This window comes from Styela clava, chromosome 12 (genome assembly GCF_964204865.1).
Source record: "Styela clava chromosome 12, kaStyClav1.hap1.2, whole genome shotgun sequence".
Taxonomy (NCBI): Eukaryota; Metazoa; Chordata; class Ascidiacea; order Stolidobranchia; family Styelidae; genus Styela; species Styela clava.
In genome coordinates this window covers 11,762,631-11,784,877 of record NC_135261.1, presented here as the reverse complement: position 1 = coordinate 11,784,877, position 22,247 = coordinate 11,762,631, and the positions used below count along the sequence as shown (strand labels likewise).

Here is a 22,247-nt window from a genome sequence, read left to right as displayed (position 1 = left end):
GGCGGCAGGTCTAAAGCGTCTGCTAGAAGATGCTGAGTTTTCATTTTTTCTCCACAATATTCTATCACGTGGATGTATTATACCGCGCATTGCAGTCAAGGCTAATGGATGGAGCGTCTGTGCAGTCGTGTATTTCAGACTTCTGCGATGCTGTATCTCGTATCCGGGAAACAATAAAATACGACGACACATGGAGTGCTTCTTTACGCCGCGGGCAAACAACGCAGCGTTTGATTTTGTCTGCAAAGGAATGCTGTGACATTCTGGTGAATCAAATAGGCGATCGTCTGCGCACTGAACACCTTGCCGCGTTCTCTTTGATGAACCCCAAAAATTTTTCTAAATTTGCACGTCAATTTCCCATCCATTTGTTGGCTACTGTCTCCAAATTTTACCCCATGATAAACGTGGGTAAATTGGAAAATGAATTGTGATGTATATACACCAATCAAACTTTTTTGAACATCACATCAACTTGCGCGCTCTATGGGTTCCTCATAGATAACACTCTAGTAACTACCTTTGCGGCGTCTGCAAAATTTCTGGACATCATTTTGACGACGCCTATTTCTTCCGCCGACGCAGAGCGATCATTCAGCACGCTGAAGCGTATTAAAACGTATCTCAGAAACACAATGAAGCAAGATAGATTAAATTCCTTGGCTGTTTTATCCATTCACAGAGACGTTATTTCTGGGATGCATGACTTTAATCAGCGCGTTATTGAGCATTTTGCTTCCAAGAAACCGCGGCGTGTTGCATATATGTTCAAGCAGTAGAAGTCTAGCAGCATATATATCTATGAGTGAGCGACGCATGTCCTTATCTTTGCATTACCTTTCCTTTCTTCATAGTAACGTTTTAAACCTTATTTTAGGTTTTGTCTGCTTTCCCGAAGTTTCTGTTAATATGTCATTGTATTTATCTGGGTAAATATTGCCTTTCCTTTCGAAAGAGGTTTCAAAATAAACTATGTCTATATTTATTAATCCCTTGACTTGGACCGGTTTTAAAGACACTTTCTTAACGTTAAAAATTGTCGCTTTTGCCGATTGGTTGTTACCGATGGAATGGTTTTTATATTCATAAAATGATGGGAGAACTTACAGCGCTCATCCTGTCCCCGTAGATGGGGGTGACTTGGTCCCGCAGTAGCTTGCCCCGGTTGTCAAAATGACCACGCGCCGCCACTGCTTTATATAAACTGATTCGAACGATAAACTCCCATTCTCAAATATATATTTAAAGGGAATACTGTAAACTCGCGTTGTTTTATTCACTTTTTTCCGACTGCGGCCCGCGAGACCTTTTCAAAAGTTTTTGCGGCCCTTCAATCTGGCAATTTTGGACCACCCTGGTGTATATCACCATAAGAAACCAGATCAAATCAGAGTTGTCTTTGATTGTTCTGCTGTGTATGGAGGGGTGTCACTGAATGATTACCTTTTGCTGGGTCCTGATTTTATGAATGTTGACATTTTGTGCAAATTCAGAAAAGAGAATATTGCTCTCATGACTGATATAAAGGCTATGTTTCACCAATTTTATGTTAGCAAGCCCTATAGAAATCTTCTAAGATTTCTTTGGTGGGACAATGGGGACATAAAAAATGGAGGTGTACTAGAATATAGGCTTAAAGTCCATCTTTTCAGTGCATTAAGTTGTCCCAGCTGTTCTAATTTTGGCCTCAACAGGGCTGTTGATGATAGCCTTATTTCGAGAGATTCTGTTGCTGATGTTGTTTCACTTGTGCGAAACAGTAAACGTTTAGCTGGTTTGCAGATAACCCTCTTCTGGCATCATCACTTGGGTTGTAAGAGGATGAAACAGAATGCCAGGAATCTGCATTTGTATAATTATGTATGGTCTAAACACGATTGACAACATAAACATGAAACCTTTGAACTCAGTCTTGACATATCCCAAAACAATCATACTGTCCACCCAAAAATATTTAGTCACATCAATCTAGATTTTCTTCTACGTCGCTCTTGCAAAGAATATATTTGTATAAATTCGGTATCGTATTATATCACTAATTTTTCTGCTGTGGTAATATAATTTCATTTTATACAATTTATGATCCCCAAACGATAGAAAACTCATTTTACAAAGCCAAGCAATAAATCAATTGTATCAGTATTGGTATTGTGTGGATTTCAACAAACAATTGGTTATGATTTGTGCAAGTGGAAATTAATTCAGGACTTGGAAAGAATACAAGGTGATAAAATATTATGGTGATGATGGGTTGTTCAAACTTTGCTAATGTTCATTCACTAACTTGTGCAATCAAAGTTCATAAAACCGTCATCATTTATAAATCATACCAAAACGTTTAACTTGTATGATAAAATATCTAGACAAACAAAATACGAAATTGATCCCTTTAGTTTCACTTTTGTCGCAAATCGCTCCGCATGTACCTATCAGTTGAACCGTTTTATTCCATACGCTGTGGGACTGTTGCGAAACTAGTAGAGACAAACGCGTAAAATAGTAAAACTGAAAATAATTAATGCAGTATATATAATACTTGTCTGTTTGGTACCAGTATATAGAGAAAATTGTAGATTATAAAATCACTCCGATTATCACAAGAAAATGAAGTGATCAAATCGTTTTATTTTACGTATGTTTTTATGATTCAATTGAAAACTAAATTCTCTTATTTATGTTGCGCATCTTCGAATGAATCTGAATTATTCTGCTGCAAAATCACGGTAGTTGTCTCAAGGCATATCTGGCCATGTCGCACTCGCAACAAGAGTATTGTCTATCTATTTTCTTGAATAGATAATAAATTTAGATATCGTACGCGCAACAGATTAAAATTGGTATATCCTTCACGAAAGTTAAAAATTGAACTTGAATACAAATCATTGGTTGATCGCAAATGCCCGTGCTACACTACATTATATTATACATTTAAGATGCAAGTATTGCCAAATGGTTTAATTTTATATTATTTCAATTGATATTTATAAAAAAGCCGTAAAATGTTGCCTGAAATATCGTGACCTATTGAACACCGTAAGACTTAAATAAAAATGGGTACTCCTGAAGTATGCGCACCAAGATGTCGCACAACCTTAAACCTAACCTGGTACACAACTTGAGTTCAGGCTGTGCGCCATCTTGGTGCGCATACTTCAGGAGGTCTTGAAAATATAGTGAAGACGTAACAATAGAGGTAGACACTACTTGCTGCAATTCCTCGAGTTGCAGTTTATTTATCTTCTGAACCGGGTTTTGCGAGCATGAGTGGTTTATGTAGTATGTCAAAGGATGAGCAGGAATACATGAGAAATAAGAAATGACCTTTGGCATATATTCCATAGGCCTACATATTTACAAAACTTCAAAAGACGTGAAGTACATATCAACGATCACAAAATCGAGATTGAATGAAAAAATTGTTTTCCTGTTAAGTGCGCCTTGAGTTTTCCTTCCTCCTAATTTGGCGTCGCACGAAGAAAGAGTTTGATAGGAAGAAGAGCGGACCCTTGACCTTCATTCCTCAGGCCTACATATTTACAAACTTTAAAAGAGACGAAAAAACACATGAACGAGCACAAAATTGAGTTCGAACGCAGAAATTGTTCACCTGTTAAGTGCGCCATAAGTTTTTTCCCTTACAATTTGTCGCCGAAGAAAGGTTCGGGAACCGCTGCAATATGTGAATCTTTTCACAATGGAAGTGACATACCCTATCAACCCGATCATATTCCGCTTCGTTTTGTTGGGCTTTCATATGCAGCGATTCGCAAATCCACAAATTACGATTCGTATAATTTGTCATTACGTCTAATATTGAATCGTTTGAAATTTTTATTTAATTTAAAAATTAATGAGATCTTTGTTTGTAAGTGAAAAAGATTGTTGCAATAATAAACCTTGCGGTATCGTACATCTGACGATGGTGCGTTTAATTCATATCCGCTCGTCTTTATATGATGATGCTCGGAAGGTCCAGGTTCCTCATCGGTTCTGCACTAGTTGATGTGAATAAAGTACAAAACGTAACTTATATATGAATGTCATGCTTTTAATAGAGAGATAGCGTTCGTGTATTTATTTATGGATTATAAAACGCTTTTCTGTACATTGTGTGAGAAAGAAGTTCCTAGATTTGAACACAATAACCAGGTGCCTTCAAATAATGATAATTTTCTAAGTTTCAATTTGCCAGTGTCAACGAGTTCTGTAAGCTTCGAGCGGAGACTGAAAGTATGAAATCAATTTTGACAAATGTTTGTATACGTTATTTACAATATAATTATCTCGAGAATACAAAATCATAAATTTGAGCAATGAATAATTTCGAATCACTCACATATTCGCTCATCTTACCAAAAATGTGACAACGTGCCATACTTATTACTCCTGCGTCTTTATAAATACTACATCGCTTTTTGATTGCTATCTCTTGCTCTTTCGGTTTGTGAACCGAATAGTACGTTTTGACATTTTTTGTAGGAAAACAAAATTCATTTATTTGAGCAATTGATAATGCAGTGTAAATTTCATTACATGGGTATGCATTATTGACTTCCGTATCGTATACGTTAATTTCGGCAATGCAGATATAACAAAGACAATATCAAAACAGATAGGCCTCGCATAAAAATACGATTTGATAACACTTTTATAGATCTGATTTGACAGAATAACGATTACAACACGCAAGATAGAAACATGTCAAAATTATAACGCTTTGTATCACTCCCACTCATTAAAACACATCCTGATTTAGGTTGAGATCATACAAGATAGTTGTATAGAATATAATTTCTGATCTGATTCAGCATTGGGTTTGTAATTCTAATATAAAATCATTGTTGAAATATGAACTTAAGTCGTCAGTTTTGTAGTGAGATTGCGCAGCATACTAGTAACAGATATTCAAAATAATTAAGGTGTTTCAGCTGAAAATACACGTTCACATACAGTAGGTAAAAAATTATCTCAGGATGGAAAGAGACACGATAAACTATGATAACCTTGTTCGTGAAAATTCAAGTCTAATCGTTTCAATATACGTGATAACAAACTTTCAACACAATTAAATGTAATAGATGATATCGTGCGATTATACTATGATTTAACAATAATACAACGATATAGTATGAGTTAGAATAGAAAAAAAAACGCTTAAGTTCAGCAATCCCGTCTCAGCGGCGGGTTTTATTGAATCTAAAACTAACTACTTTTGCGGTAAAATTTATCTAACAAAGAAAAGATCTATAATACAATGGATCAAAATCGAAGACCGGTTGAGTAAGAGCATTGTGGAAGAATTGGAAATACTCGTAAAATGAGGTCAAAGTTGTTTTTGCTTCTATCACAAACTAACTTTTTCTTAACAATTCAAAAACCCGCATCAAATTTTGTTCAGTTGATTGCTTATTTTATATAATTTCCTCAAATCTTCATAATCAGTATATGTTTATATTTAAATACATGGATGATTTAAAGATCAAGATCATCGTTATCATCTTTCCAATCATAATTATTTTCTTCCATATGCATTTTCATCATAGATTCGATGACTTGAGCGCGTTTGTTGACATCGTACACTCGTAAACGCAGATTATGCACTTGGTTTTTATCAGCTGCATCTCCCAATTTTTTTTTCCGCTAAAAAATAGTGCAACTCACCGTTAAAGCTGAAACAATATGCAATGCATTCGGGGCCCATGTCATCTTGTATTTAATACTTTCCTTTTTTGTAATTTTTCGCTAGATGGCGTTTGTGTATTCAATGGCGATTTCTAAACTTTTCTGTGGTAACACTGTTCCGGGTTTGGCCCTTGATTTTTAATGAATCAAACAACATTGGTCATTTATTGGTTTAATTAAGGCAAGTATAAGTTATCTTCCAAGCCTTTGTTGAACTAATTTTTTCAATATTAGTCCTGAATTTGTACTTGATTTAAAATTTTCAAAATGGTAATGATTCAAGTTCTCTCCAGATCAGATCATAGTAGCCCCTTACACACCAAAGGATTATTGTATGAACTTGTACTGAAAGAAATTACGGAACGCTTTTTATCATTGAGGTTACAAGTTTGGGAGATTTATTATAAATACGTATCATGAAAAGTTGAATAATAGTTTGGATATAATTTACATGTGCATAGGAAACAACAAACCTCAACAAAGCTTGATTTCTTTGATTTCTCGTTACTTATGTCATCTGTGATTCTAAATTCTTTAATTTCATCATGTTCAGAAGGTATTATTGTACAATTTTTACCTTCCTTGTATAACTTCGTATGTTTTTGAAGAAGCATAGTTTCAGTCTCTAACACCAGCTTTGCCTGAAAATTTATTAAACTAGTTTTGGGTTATGGAAATAAAGTTACATATATGTAATGTCTGGGCTTGGGAACAATTTATAAGAAGAAACCTTTTTGCGTGATTTGATCCAAGTCATTTTATGTAAAAAGGGATTCGATGATATGATTTTGTTTGCATTGGTTGAATATGAAGTTAATTGTTGTTGCGGTCAGAGAAATCAAAATTATGAACACTTATGTAGCACTGATTACTGCATTAAACTTACGTGTTGGGCTCTTGATTTCATTTCTGCCTTATTCGTTATTGCTTTAATATCATCCACGGCTAATCCAACCTGGAAAATGGCATTTTGTGTTATTACAAAATAGCGTCATCGTACGCAGTCCATCTTTTGCAATAGACAAACTCGGGACACATGTATCATCGGAACGTGTTGAATTATAGTGCGTTTTGGATGTATGTTATTTCCGGTCTCAAAGCTGATTTTGTCGTATTATTAAATCGAATCTTATATCAGTAGCTGAACATACATTTTCTTCTGTTTTATGCTATAAAAGAGATTTTAGGTCTTGAAATCATTGATTCTTAGATGTCAAACACATGTAGTCGTATCTTTCAAATGAAACTTTCGGAATTTTTTTTTATAAGATTACAATAAAATATTTACTTACCAACATATTCATTACGATGATGCTCATGATTATTAAAGATGTAAGAAAAACCAAGTAAGATACTTTTTCGTAGTAAACCTGATAAAGTAAAACAGTAATAAAAGAAATGCTGTTTCATTACCTTACATGTTTGGAATAATATTCAAATGTGGAAACAATTTTGTATACATCAACAATGGACTTTAAATTATGTGCATCTAATATTTGATTATGCATGAATTCAAGCTGAAACTTGATCTGTACCAACCTGATCGGTATACTCAGAACTTGAGTGTTCCGCAGTGAAAATCGATTCATATTCGATTTCCCCAATCATCATAACAATTGTTTTCACAATCGAGTCCCATAAATTTCCAAAGGCAATCTGTTAACATAACCCTTTATTGCATGAAGTCAAGAATTTTGATATAAAATGAAAAAAAATTTGATAAAAGCAAGTATGAAATGCAGAAAAAAAATAGGACCTCCTGAAGTATGCTCACCAAGATGGCGCACAACCTGAACTCAGGTTGTGTACCAGGTTAGGTTTCAGGTTATGCGACATCTTGGTGCGCATACGTGGGGAGTACCAAAAGATTTTATTTGATTCATTTTTGCCCTCTACTCCAATAGGGAAGGGTAAATTTCGTTTGTGTCACATTTGACGCACCAAGCAAATATCTCAAATGCTTGTATTGCAAAATAAAACATCTTTATAGGCTGCTGCAATAAGGAGAACATGTATTAGTTGGGAAATAAACAACTTGAGATTTTAGTCAACTACGAGTACTTCTGGGTATTTATTCTATCCTTATTTTAATATTGTACTTTGGTTATTATCATTCATTATAAAATACCTGGTTTTGGAAAAGCACGTGGAAACTGAATCCGAATGCACAGACAAACACAATCAAAACAACTGAAAACTTTAAAAATGTCTTGAGGATGTTTGTAAACATTACGACATAAATTCCAAGATCGAACTTTGGTATTGCTTCCACAAACAACAATAAAACTATCCAAGAAAGAAAGATATCTATTGTCGCTAGTTTCCACTGCCATTCCTAAAAGTAAACAATATGTAAACTGAGTATTCATTGGATTAAAAGTCAGTGGTATTCTCCTCTGCGTTCAGATAATACTGTTTATGAATCTTAGTTTCCAGAGGTATATTACTGCGAGTGTATTACATGAATATCTACGTACATAACTTTTATATATATAAGTAATGATTATAATGGTTTCTAATTGTAGAAATAAAATAATATAGCGAGTAATATTTTTTACCTCTAAAATTCCATATTTGCACGTAAAAGTTGTGAATGGTAAAACCGTAACTATCGAAGAACCAAACAAAAATAGTTCAATCCAGTTTGTTGCATTCTTTATGTATTCAAGTTTTTCTTTGCACATTTGAAAAACCTACGTTGAGAAAATTCGAAAAATTTTAAAACGAATATTTTGTTCTTGTAATTAGTTGCGTAATAACCTATAGAGAGATACAATTCGCTTCGGCCCTCTCCAGAACAATTTAGCAATTCAGACTTCATAAGGTTGACAATTGACGTTTATTTTTTCTGATTGTATATGACCGCAGTTTGTATGGATAACACTAGCTTGTAACAGTTAAATTCAAACTTTGTACAATACCATCTCTCACCCAGTAGCAAAATTTGGGACCAATTACACTTTTTCCAATTAGATTCATCCCCTTTCTTTGAGGAGCATTTGAACTTGTTAGTCAACTATTTTTAAATAATTTTTTATACTATTTCGTAATAAAACACAGATTGTTACTTGCTTCTTTTAATAGATTCAGAACAGCAAAAACAATTGATACGTATCCCACGAACAAACGATCATGCTTTGTAACGCAAGAATCACCCCATTTACTTTGAGCCTCAGGTATCATCTGTACACACGTGTTTCCAGTATCATTAGCTGTAATATCTGGTATAGAAAAGTTCAATAAGGTATGAATTAGAAGAATTTATTTCCTACTCGTTTCTTGGAAAACGCGTGTTAACGTGAAAATCTGCTTGCACAATACCAGCATACTCTTTCATGAGTTAGATTAATACAGCTACCCACCAATGGTCTGGAATAAAAATTTTATCGCTTCTAAGAATAATAAAGTAAAAATCCTTACTTATTGCGTACGGCGGTGGAGTTGTCATAATGAAAGTATTGAACGACGCCATGAAACATGCGTATAGAAGAAAGAGCAGCCAGAAGACAAATCTGAAGTGTTTTCCTTCCCATTTGTACTTCAATATTCGTTTCACAAGCGGATGGCACATAAGTTCACGTTTATTCGATTTCATTATTAACGTCAGACAATGATTTTTTATTTCATTCCTCTGCAAAGCAACATTTCAGTATTGAGCGTGGCATTAAAAAATCACATGAATCTTCATGTAACTACGTTTCTCACACTTATCTCATACAGCAAACAGACTTTATTACATGCTCACCCGAAGCCTATAATCTGCCGTATCATCAAGGTCTTCCAAAACGTTCACCATGTGATGCCGCAGATGAATCTATGACAAACAGTTTGCATTTTAGGGATCAAAATGTGTATTTAAAAATTTAGCAGTGACGTTAAAATTATATTGAAATGGAAGATTACCTAAAGTTTGAGTAAATGAATTTCCTAACTGATTAGCATGACAATTTTTTCACGTATCAATCCTAACCCCCACCTGACTACACCATCCAAAAATTACATCATTACGACGTAACAGTGACGTAATAGAGCCCTTCAAACTATATGAACTGCCATCCAAGACGCGCAAACGAGCATCCGAAATCGAACAGGTATTTCTCTCGTTTTCTCGTCGCAACGATTCCAATAGGAGAGAGATCGATAACGTCAGTCAGTCCTTTATCGTCGTCGCCAATGCCATTTCGGGCGTTTGTACGTATATTTGGCAAACTCTATGACGTGATTGTGATGTCGTAGTGACGTCATTTTTGAATGGCGTAGTCAGATTGGGGTTAGAATTGACATATCAAAAAATTGGTATGCTACGCCCACTAGAAGTACGTTAGGTACGAGACCTACACAAGACCCGGGGCAAGGGTGGTAGAGACTCTGCATATTCTGGCGTCTAGAATCATGATCATTTGCCACCAGAAATCCTATTGGTGGAAATAAGACATTTAACAAGCCGGAAGTATGACAGGTTGTTACTAAAATAAGCTAGTTTGAATTAAAGCGAAGAACTTCCCATACAATTGTCTGATTTGACCTCAGTAAAAAGTTATCTAAAGTTTTTGTCAAGCGGTGTTCAAATATTTATTATCAGCACAACCAACCTGCGCGTGTCAATTTTCTGAATTCACTCATTTGCTACACGATCGGGATTTATTATATTTTTGAACATCAGCAACTCAAACATTTTAATTAAAAATTACCTCTTTTGTCGTGCCGTTAAGATTTTCTGTCCATTTTTCTGAAAGAAGGTATAAATGTTACATAAAATAATAAACTAAAACTTGAATTAAAAGTAGGATTGCACAAAAACAAAATTATTACTTGCTTAAAAAATATTTAAAAACTCCAATCTAGTAATATAAAATAATTGGATAATACGTTTTCTTGCTAAATTGCAGTATTCGTCAATCTGGTCCAATGATGTGTAATTTGCGTTTTCTGATCGTGAGAGTCATGCTTATATAATATTTACTTGGTCTTAAGCGCAGAAGTCAGTTTTGTATATTAAAAAAATTAGTTTGGTATTTGAAGTAATAGTATTTTATCCATAATGACTCATGGCGATGCACGTCTCTTTCGATGTCATGGTTTAATTAAATAAATACCTTCGGTAATGCATTTGTCCATAACCTTTTCAGCAACTTCTGGTAGATTTCTTATAAGCCTGCGCATTGGTGTTTGCCAATTTTCTTTGTTGTCGGAAATGCGCGCTAAGTAAATAAATGAAACAACTTTTTAAAATTCTACTTGGTTTTTGCCGATATGATTTTTATATTTTTGTGAGGTTCTTTTTAAAAACAAAAATGAGACAATTCTTCATTATAGCAAAATAACATAAGAATGAGTTAAAACTGTTGGTAATTTTGAAGAATTGCTAGATAAGTCATTGAATTTTATAGGACAAATTATAGTGGCATATTGCTAGCGCGAATTATTCGAAAAAGCACAAATCATCTGTTCGTTTTCTAGATTGTGTGTTTCTAATCCCCATGTGTTAGTGTCGAACTGCCATAACTTTTGATCGATATTAAGGAATTGAACTAATTTTCGTCCGGTTCCGTAAAACTCTTTTATATAATTTCAACAGGTTTATACAAAATTATAAGAAATACGGTATTCTGCTGAAAAATTCAAACAAGCGTATCCGTATGTTATTTAAACAGAAGAATTTGAAATAAAACTTTGTTGAAAATCCATTTATTATTAGTGCAAATTCATACGTTTCGCGGCTTTCAGAGCTTTCTTCCAGTCATCTGTTTCAATGATGTACATTGCACAATCTTGGCTATGGTTCTCCGCAGCAACATCCAATGCATTAAAAGAAATTTCCCCATCCAAATATCCCACATCTGCGCCATTGCTGAAAATCAATCAGGTGGAAAGGGAGATTTAAATTACCGGCTGGCTTGATGATGAGATGATGACGTGAAAAAACTTGTTTTTGTTGTTACCTTGGTATTCTTTTTACAAACAAATAAAACGTCATTCGTTATTATCGGGAATATTACAAAGATTCTACTGTTTAAATTTAAATATACTAACTCAAGTAACAGCTTGACCATATCAACATTGTCCTTCTCACAAGCTTTGTGTAAAGGCTTCCAAGTCTGATTCCAAGTCCGATTCCAAGTCCGTTTTTCGTCTGATTTTATCATGTCTCCCGACGATTCGATCAGAAGTTCGGCACCTTTCAGTCTGCCATTTGCCGCGCAGCAATCTAGAGGCGTTAAACCGTCTTCGTTTCTATAAAAAAATTTAACATATAAGATTTCAAATTCGTCAAATTTCAACCAACAATTTTGTCATTATTATTTGCATGATCCTAAAGGCTGCACACCATTTTGCTTCATTGTAAATTAATTTAAAATCAATTGAGATTGATGTTTTTCTATGACAATACCTTGGTACCGACGTGGTGTGGACTTTGTAAATACTTACTCGGCGTAAATATCAGCCCCCGATTGCAACAGTATTCGAACGCAAGTGGCTCTCTCTTCCAACGCCGCCAAATGGAGTGCTGTGTTTTCCTTTTTATCAGTGTCATAAACTATTCTGTTATCTAACTCTAAAAGATATTTCACAATCTTCACGTGTCCGTTGATAACAGCCAGGTGGAACGGTGTCCTGAAATCTTTATTTTTCGAGCTTTTTGCACAACCGAGTTGCTCCAATAGAAACTTAACGTAAAAGTAAAATACATGTAAACAAAGTAAAATACAATGGCTGTTGTTATTCATTAAAAAGAATGGATTACTATTTGGTCACACTAATAATACATAAAAAAAATAATAAACAATAAATTGAAATATGTTTGGTATATGCTGAAAAAACGTGACATGCAACTTTTATTGGTAAGTAATATTAGAAGTTATGACATTATAGCTAATGTGTTTTAACATAGACTACTAAAAGATTGAGAGTGGTTTTATTAAACACACACTGTTCGCACAAAACTAAACATCTGTTTTAAAATCGATGGTCATGTACGGAGTCAAATGTCAGAACTAGCCTGTATTTTGGTAGTTCCACCTAAGCGCTAATTTTCTTACGTCAAAATCTTTACATATGTGAACGTAATACTTTTCCAAAAAAAAATACTATTAAGTTTCCCTTTTTTTAATTTCGTTTTATATTCATCTGTGACATCCAGGATGAAGAACTGTTTCAACCGCAAGATGCTAGACTAACGACTATGTTGACAATATACATGCAGCTCTTTGGACTTCAATTATTTTATGTTTTTGTTGTAGGCGCTCCTCACAGTTGTTATTGTAATATTGCTAAATATTTCAGTCAAGTTATTGTGATTCAATGTTCAAGTTACTGATTGACGACTCTTGAGGACACAACGTCAAGTAAGTTTATACATATGTTTTGTGTACTAAGCTTTACATAGTTTGTATTTGTTTTCCTGTCAGGCCTTGAAAGTGCCGGCAGAGGTAATTTGTGTGTTTATTTATTATAACCGTTAGTGATGCCATATTTGGTCATTAGGTGATTGTGTGACATGATAAAGATATTTAAGGTTTGTTTACAATAATATAGGCCTACTGATACGATACTGCCCCGATCTTGTTATTATTTGTGGATTTATTATTTTTATGTTATTTCAGAAAACCGTACTGTGCATCTGTTCGTGCTGCTGTATTGTTGCTCGTACTATGTTGTTTGTTCGTACTGTGTATCTGTTCGTATTGTTTTACACTGTTTGCAACACATCACAAGAAAATAAAACATCTTATGCTGATACAGTGATAGTACGCGTCTTTTTGGGAGTGCAACCTAGTCGTCAAGAGTATTGGTATTCGCCATCCGTACACCCTATGTGGGCAGAGTCCGCGCTCCACAATTAAGATTTAATCAAGGCTCTGCGCCAACACTAACCTTTGCAAATGTGAAATAACCTTTCATTGCTGCAATGTGAAGTGGAGTGTTTCTGTTCTTATCCGGAATATTCACCATAGCAATGAGCTCTTTTTTCTTTCCACTTTCTTCTATTATCTGATTGAGCATATTGAAACAGTAAGGCTTTTATACATTATTACATATATGAAGTCGGTATGTAGGAAAATAAAGTTACCTTTTCTAAAACTGTCAACTGGTTTTTTGTTGCACAAACGTGGATAATAGTACTATCATTTGCTTGTACATTTATATCAACTTGTGCCGTATTCAACAAATAAACAACAACGCGAGATTGTCCATACTTTGCTGATGTCAACAAAGCTGTGTATCCTTTACGAGTTTTAGTTTCTTTTTCTGCGTTTCTGAATAAATAAGAACAAAGTATTCACAATATCACTAAAGATGATAAAAGTTAGCTCTCTCATTTATAGAGAAAATACATTGTGATCTCAAAAAAACGGAAACCATAAATTTGTCAATTACTTCTGTGAAAATGTAGTAAACCATTTTATTTTGCTGAAACTCCAACTTTTTTTGTATAGTTGTACACCAACATTTCACAAACCGAGGGCGTGTTGCACAAAAGTTATGTTCTCTCTAGCATATGTTCCCCTGTCCGTTGCGCAAATTTGTCAAGTCTTTCCTCTGATTTTTGATAAATCGCACATTCTGCTGTATGGGCATGTCAATAGCAAAAATATTGATTAACTGGGTACAACATCTTTGAAGGAAATATCACCGAGATCGTATACCCATTTCAGGGCTCATCATGCATGGGTCATTGCCAAACATCATATAACTGGTCCGTATTGGATTGAAGACGAAAATCAGGCGGTGGGTATGAAACATTATGTGGTGGTGATGAGAACGCGTTTGACATCATTTGGACAAAGTAGAGAGATTGATTGAGTAGATTTGTGGCTTCAAGAAGACAGGCGATGCCCCACATATCAAATCGTGCCCTAGAATGACTGATAGATCGATTTCAGAAAAGGCTGATCAGCAGGAATTGAGACGTCGATTAATTGGACTCGGGACACCGAAGGTTTATATCCGTGGGAGAATTTGAAGAACAACGCGTATCAGAACATTTCTTGAACAATTTGTCAACTCAAAACTACAATTATAAAAATAAAATTCTATAGAATAGTTCGTGTTTGTTAGTGACAATTTTGCTCTAGTACCCAGAAGGCGATTTTGAATATAAATGATCCCATGACAATATAACTTTTGCGCAAAAAGTCGTCGATTCCTGAAATTTCGAGTACAATCACACACAAACGTTGACAATACTCAAATAATTTTCTCCTTCATATAGAATTTATTGAAAAATTTATTGTTATCGTTTTTTTGGGTCACATTGTAGCATAGAGTATAGACCATTGCGCCCCTGCTTTCATAGTGCCAAGGATTAATGAGGAACCAACCGTAAACCAAATGTCCAAATCCAGGATTTTTATATTTCAGCTCATTTCAATTCTTCACGTGGAATTACGGTTTATTCAGATGAATGGTAGATTCTTTGTAACAAGAATGAAAAATGGAAAAGGAAATGACGTTTTTGCTTTTACTAATTATTTAGTCTTACCGTAATAATTTTACGAGGCCCATATATTCCATTGTCCACAAACTAAAAGTGTAAATACGCAAACCAAGAAATATAAATTTACTTTTCTGTTAATATAACAATTTGGAAATACATTAAAAAAAATAATAATTGAAATTTACAGGAAATCCAAATTATCATACTTTTCAATAAGATAGTCCACAATTTTCTCATGTCCATATTTCGCTGCTGTAATCAGTGGTGTTGCTCCACTCTCCCAAGTTTCATTTATTTCAGCACCGTTATCCACCAAAGCCTCGACTATCTCAATTTCTCCAACAACACATGCCAGATGTAACGGAGTCATTTCATTTTTTTGTTTTGCGTTTATTTTCAAATTTTTGTTTTCAATTTCTCTATCATCTGCCCAAGTAATAAATAGGTAAATATATGAATCAATTTAATAGTAAACGTATAAATAAATTCATTTCTGGAAATATCTTGATACATTGGTTAGCATTTAATACATTTATTTTACTATCATTGGGAAGTGTGGATAGGTGCATGCAGACCAATCATTTAGTTTTGACAACTTACGTTCCCTGCACTTTGTCGCCAAAATGCGGACAATTTCTTTATGTTTCCCATATACGGCATGGTGCAGAGGGGTTGCTTTATTTTTGTCTTTCTTTCTAAGTAAAGCACCCATATCCTCGCCAGCATTTTCGAGTATTTTTTCAACGACCTAATGTACAATAAAATTAAATATGTCATTCAAAAGGTTTTGTCCAACACTTACACAAATATTATTCAAATAAAAACAGCTGCATATTTTTTTTCATACTTTGATTACGTTGAGCCAGCTCACTTTTTTGTGGTTTTTAGCACATGACTGGCATGTTTTGATGAGTATATGACAAGTATAGATTTGGAAAACATGAAGTGTTGTACTAATGAAAGCTACTAAGTCTTACTTCGAAATGTCCCTCGGCAGCTGCAATGTGTAGGGCTGTCTGTTTCCAGCTGTTTTCCGTAAGAATCTGGTTTTTATATGACTCTAGCAATTTTTCTACTACTACAACTTTTCCACACATTGATGCGATATGCAGAGGCGTATTTCCTTGGTCGTCTTTTTCCTGAAAAGATAACAAAGCATCAGGTTTTGTCGTATTCGGGATTTCATTTTTTAAGCGGATTTTCAATTTCAATTGTTGCTTTGTATTTAATTACATCATATTTGTCTGTCCCAGACCCAAGGTTCACATGTGGCCCGCTGTATCATTATCATTATCTAAAATTGGTGATAACAAAAATAGCATTTTGTATTGTTTTGTCATAAACATAACCGGGAAGATATTCTAAAATCTGAAACATTGTCGCATCACTATCATCGTTGAATTTATCAGTGACATGAATAACTGAGACATTCAACAGGGTAATTGAGTGAATGGTGTGAATGGCCAGCCTAAACTGGTATAAAAGTTAGTTATTCAATTTAAGACACCCTTGAATGACCTAAAACTTTCACAAATTCTTTCTATCCCTTCTTTCAGAGATATTCGTTAATAATATCTCAATAGACAACTAAATATCTGCCTAGCATCATATTCCCTATCGCATTTTTTTTCGTAATCAGCTTAAACAGTCACACTAAAATTGGCACCTAGTGTCACAAAATTTTAGTAAATAACAAGTAATGTAACAATTTTACCCTGCTGTAGCCTACCTCGCATTTTCTAAATTTAGTAATCGCTCAATCTGCAATGATTCGTAAGTCACTTTGTAAACATGGATTCGAAAGGAAAGCTGACCAATTCAAACATACTTTTTATCTGATGTCGGAGAAAAAAGTACTTGCTTGCGGAAAACGAAGCCTCAATGCTTGATATGTCTACGAGTTGCGTCAGTGCCAAAAAAAGCATAATATTAAACGGCATGTTATCGATGATCGGGCTATCTTCTTCGTAAAGAGTCTGGAACTAATGTGGCCCGCGAAGAACACAAAATTAATATATATTGTGGCTCCCAACGCCGACAACCTTGAATCACCCTGATCTAGAAGGTTCTTTCAACTTGATGTTCCTAAACCCAAATTATTTCGATACCTCTCACAAAATATACTAACAAGTAAATTAGGATTTCTTCAATATTTAGCGCATGTATGTAATTTCGAAAGATCCTTTGTACACAGCTCCTGTCAAAAAGCACCCCCACTACCGTCCAAATTAAAAAAAATAATTGGTTATTATCCAGTTAGAGTGAGGGCTAGGGATGCAGATTGCGCAAGAAATTGAAAATTGTAAGTCATTTCACACTCTAACCATACAACTGGATAATTACTAATTTGTTTTTTTCAAATGTTGGAGGAAGGTTGTTTTTACAAATCTCACATTTTTGCATTAGTGGTGGGGATTAGTACAAAATATCCGTTTCGAATGAGTGTGAATGTTTCCTGCTCGGGCCTAAACTACTCTATTTCTCACAACTTCAATTTTAGTAGCACAGGAAATGGTTTTAAAATAATAAAAACCTTGTTTTGAAACCGATACGACAAACTAGAACAAAGAAATCATTTCTCATTGCATGATGTTTCGCACTCGATTGAACGATCCCCATATATACGATTTATAAGTCATGACTCGACAAGTTTCCTATGTGCACGTTCCAGGACTTGTAAGACAATGGATTGGTATCTATGTTTCTGCTTATTATCTCGTCTAATGGAAGTTAAATTGAATCATGAAAACAAAAATTTAAAACACTTGCTGGAGCAACCCATATTCGAATAAATTTACTCGTATGCAAATTTCAAACGAATAGATAACGCTAAATCAATCTTGAAATCAATAATTAGTTTCAACCTTAATGCTGTCTACGCATTGTCGTTCACGATCAACACTTTCAATATCTCCTTTCATGCTTGCCCTGTGCAAATCTGTTATCTTGAATTTTTCCATGATGTTTGATGCGTTTCCGCGGTTTTCCCTAAATATTGAAATATCATATTTATGATCGAAATATATATTTAAGTACAAGTAAACGATAGGAAATATATTGAAAATAAGGAATATATACCAAAAGTAAACTGTAGTTTGAACTTCAAACCACTGGCAGATAATGATTTCTTCCTGTCTATAGGCCAACTTCATACAAAGGCTCTAGTCGGGTTTCATTATTAGAGATCAAGCCCAAGACTAAGCCTGGATACCAACATCAAACCGAAAAATTATTTATTCGAAGCTCTGAACTATACGTTTGAAATTGATGTATATTTAGCCAACTAAATGGCGTTAAATTCTGATTCTCGTCTGTAATCTATTCCTCTAAACCAAGAGTTATCAGCATTTTCCCTTATACTCGAATAGAGAAGTATATTGGATTGATTGAAAATGTTTGTGATTTAATGTATATTAAAATATTATCAACATTGTTATATGTTGTTGAAAAAAGTTATGGACAATTTTTTTTCTGATTCTGAAACCCCATCCTATGTTGAATGCAATGTTTTAGGACGTTAAGAATACCAGAATAATTATGACTATACCTACTTCATCGATAATGCATCACGTTGGCTTTCGGGATCTTCATCGCCAACTCCAACTTTATTGAGAAAACTTCCCATTTTCGAACCTGAAAACTATTGTGGCAGAATCTGGTATTGCGTAGAAAGCAGAAAATTTTTAAGGAGACGATATATACTTTAGTTATTTTACGCCACACTCCATGGCATAATAAATATATTAAATAACAATTGAATGTGAGAGAATAATTCTCTGAATCGTGTAACATAAATTACTGAATACACTCGTTCGATATGTGGTCAATCAATGAAATTGAAATAACCGGCGCTATAGTAAAACGTGAAAGCTAGAATACTCTGAAACGTAGAAATCTCGAGAAAGCCTTTAATTAATTAAAAAACGGTAAAGTGCTATTGTAGCGAACTACGGTATTTGGCATCCTTTTAGACGGTATCTCGGGAACATAGAAAGAAGCAGCGATCCCTCTAAAATAACTCTACAGCTAACCTAACTTCAATTCGAAAAGACGACAGTAAATTTTTAGGTTAAAATTTATCACTTTAGGTCAAATAAGCTTATCATCATAACGCCACTGATTTGGATTCGCTCACGATGACCTACGCACAAATTTGAGGGGTAATCCAAAATCAATTCCGAGTATAACGTGTCCTGAGCTGTCACTTGAACGAGAAAAAATGCACTTCCTCAACGGTAGTTGTTTGACTAATTCAACATTCTGTGTGGACAAAAGATAATGAATGATCATTGTAGGAACAAACAAAACAAACGCTCAAATACTGGTAATATGGTAAAATAATTTCATTTTATATAATTTATTATTACCAAACGGTAAAAATCCTATATCGCAATGCCAAGCAATAAATCAAATTTAGTAGTATTATTTACTTTAGTCCTAGGAAACAATACAAGACGTCAAAATACCATGGTGATGATGGGTTGTTCAAACTTTGCTAATGTTCAATGAATTGTGTAATCAAAATCCATAAAACCGTCATCATTTATAAATCATCTCATAACGTTTACCTTGTATGATAACTAAAATCTGAAATTGATCTCTCAAGTCGCAAATAGCGCTGCATGTACATATCGGTTGTATCCCAAAATTTGAAATTTCGACAATTCCAATGTTGAAGTGTATTGTAGTTGTTAATATGACTGCATAAACGTTTTCATTCTATATATTGTGGAACTGTTGCGAAACTAGTATAAACAAAAAGGTGAGAAGGTAAACTGAAAATAATCAATTCTGCATAATATCAGTCCGTTAAGATATAGACAAACTTATATATTATAAAACCACCCCGATTATCACAAGAAAATGAAGTTATCAAATCGTTCTATTTTACAAATGTTTTTAGGATTCAAATGAAAACTAAATTCCTTTATTTACGTTGCGCATCTTCGAATGAATCTAAATCAGTCTGCTGCAAAATCACGGTAGTTCATTCAAATTACATCGATCATGTCGCAACAAGATTAATGTTTATCTGTTTCCTTGTATAGATAATAAACTTAGATATTGTACGCGCAACAGAATATAATGGGTAACAAAACTTACAACTGCATGATACAAATATGGAAGTAAACTAAAAAGTAACTGTCAGATAGAGCCCTTCACGAAGTTTAAAAATTGTATTTGAATACAAATCATTGCTTGATCGCAAATATCCGTACAATACATTATATTCGATATATTTAGAATGCAAGTATTGCTAAATGGCTTACTTTTATATTATTTAGATTTGTATTTATATAAAAACCGCAAAATGTTGCGTGAAATAATGTGGCCTATAGGACTCAGTGAGAATTATACAAAAATGCATAATACTTGCTGCATTTCCGCGAGCTGCAGTTTATTTTTCCTCTGAACCGAGTGTAGCGAGCATGAGTGATTTATTTAGTATTTCGAAAGAAAAGTCAGGCACAAATGAAGAAGAAGTATTAACCTTTATTTCTTAGGCCTATGTAATTACGAAGTTTAAAAGACGTACAGTACACATTAACAATCACGAAATTTTTTTCGTGTCGAGTGCGGCGTGATTTTTTTTCCCTATAATTTGGCGCCCCACGAAGAAAAGGTTTGGGAACCGCTACAACATGTGAATCTTCTTACAATGGAAGTACAGTCCCAGTCGATCCGATCATATTCCGCTTTATTCTGGTGGGTTTTCATCTGCAGCGATTCGCAAGTCATCTGATTACGATTCGTGTAATTATCCATTACGTCTAATATTGAATCGTTTGAAAATGGCTGTACAAGTAAATATTTTATATAATTCATAAATGAATAGGAACGTGTGAAGTGGACAAAACTCTGCCAGAAAAGTCCACAAAGGCCATCGTTTTTTGTAGCGATTTTTCAATTTATTGAATGTCAGGGCAGACGATAATGATATTCCGTAATAAACTTCAAAGCCATTGTCCTTGTTTATCCCCTACCTCAGATAACATTGAACCGTAATAACGTTATTTCATTCGAGATTTTGGAATTACTCAAATGAACACCACTTGATAAAATACTGTGGTATCTTAGTGTACAACGACAAGTGTTATGTAGCTTACGAATACTTGGATTTTTCTGATTCTGAAACCCCATCTTATGTTGAATGCAATGTTTAGGGACGTTCAGATACCAGACTATTTATGACCATACTTACTCCATCGATAATGCATCACGTTGGCTTTTGGGATCTCCATCGCCAACTCCAACTTTATTGAGAAAACTTCCCATTTTTGAACCTGAAAACTATTGTGGCAGAATCTGATATTGTGTAGAGAGCATAAAACTTTTAAGGAGACGAATTATATTTTGATTATTTTACGCCACACGCCACGGCGTAATAATTTTATTGAATAACAATTGAATGTGTGAGAATAATTCAACATTCTGTGTGGACAATAGATAATAATGAAAGATCTTTGTGGGAACAAACAAAACAAACGCTCAAATACTGGTAATATGGTAATATAATTTTATTTTGTATAATTTATGATTCCCAAACGGTATAAAACCTGTATCGCAATGCCAAGCAATAAATCAAATTTATTGGTATTATTGTGTTGATTTCAACAAACAATAGCTTATGATTTGTGCAAATAGAAAATAATATATATATATATATACTGTAGTCCTAGGAAACAATACAAGACGCCAAAATACCATGGTGATGATGGGTTGTTCAAACTTTGCTAATGTTCAATGAATTGTGTAATCAAAATTCATAAAACTGTCATCATTTATAAATCATCTCATAACGTTTACCTTGTATGTTAACTAAAATCCGAAATTGATCTCTCATGTCGCAAATCGCGCCGCATGTACATATCAGTTGTATCCCAAAATTTGAAATTTCGACAATTCCAATGTTGAAGTGTATTGTAGTTGTAAATATGACTGCATAAACGTTTTCATTTTATATATTGTGGAACTGTTGCAAAACTAGTATAAACAAAAAGGTGAAAAGGTGAACTGAAAATAATTAATTCTGCGTAATATCAGTCCGTTTAGATATAGACAAACTTGTAGATTATAAAACCACCCCGATTATCACAAGAAAATGAAGTTATCAAATCGTTGTATT

At 34.2% G+C, this 22,247-nt stretch overlaps 2 protein-coding genes across 2 annotated transcripts in view; both read right to left on the bottom strand.

Moving 5' to 3' along the window:
* Window positions 1–4,469: 4,469 nt before the first annotated feature.
* LOC120329624 (transient receptor potential cation channel subfamily A member 1 homolog) overlaps window positions 4,470–22,247 on the bottom strand; it is a 28,893-nt gene continuing 11,115 nt past the window's right edge. Inside the window, exons 3-9 of the mRNA XM_078118871.1 lie at window positions 8,241–8,375; window positions 7,811–8,017; window positions 7,222–7,338; window positions 6,975–7,052; window positions 6,569–6,637; window positions 6,156–6,323; window positions 4,470–5,640 (exon numbers count right to left, since the gene is read on the bottom strand). Coding sequence (XP_077974997.1) covers window positions 5,473–5,640; window positions 6,156–6,323; window positions 6,569–6,637; window positions 6,975–7,052; window positions 7,222–7,338; window positions 7,811–8,017; window positions 8,241–8,375 — 942 coding nt within the window. The 3' untranslated portion in view covers window positions 4,470–5,472. The remainder of the gene's footprint in view (window positions 5,641–6,155; window positions 6,324–6,568; window positions 6,638–6,974; window positions 7,053–7,221; window positions 7,339–7,810; window positions 8,018–8,240; window positions 8,376–22,247) is intronic.
* LOC120330395 (uncharacterized) lies at window positions 8,722–18,746 on the bottom strand. Its single transcript, XM_078118326.1, has 15 exons — window positions 18,673–18,746; window positions 17,986–18,109; window positions 16,099–16,260; window positions 15,722–15,869; window positions 15,328–15,457; window positions 13,754–13,940; window positions 13,558–13,674; window positions 12,112–12,350; window positions 11,716–11,916; window positions 11,394–11,533; window positions 10,779–10,883; window positions 10,374–10,411; window positions 9,428–9,496; window positions 9,103–9,313; window positions 8,722–8,903 (listed from the first exon to the last, which is right to left on the bottom strand). The coding sequence occupies exons 1-15, from the start codon at window positions 18,744–18,746 to the stop codon at window positions 8,722–8,724; spliced, it is 2,127 nt and encodes a 708-aa protein (XP_077974452.1).

What these genes read in the sequence shown, in the direction of transcription:
- LOC120330395 (XM_078118326.1), bottom strand. Translation starts at nt 18,746, where the DNA reads ATGGGAAGTTTTCTCAATAAAGTTGGAGTTGGCGATGAAGATCCCGAA. An exon ending in AGCTCTGAAAGCCGCGAAAC is followed by an intron (nt 10,884 to 11,393) that starts GTATGAATTTGC and finishes TTATTTACTTAG; the next exon opens with CGCGCATTTCCGACAACAAA. An exon ending in GGACAAATGCATTACCGAAG is followed by an intron (nt 10,412 to 10,778) that starts GTATTTATTTAA and finishes ACCTTCTTTCAG; the next exon opens with AAAAATGGACAGAAAATCTT.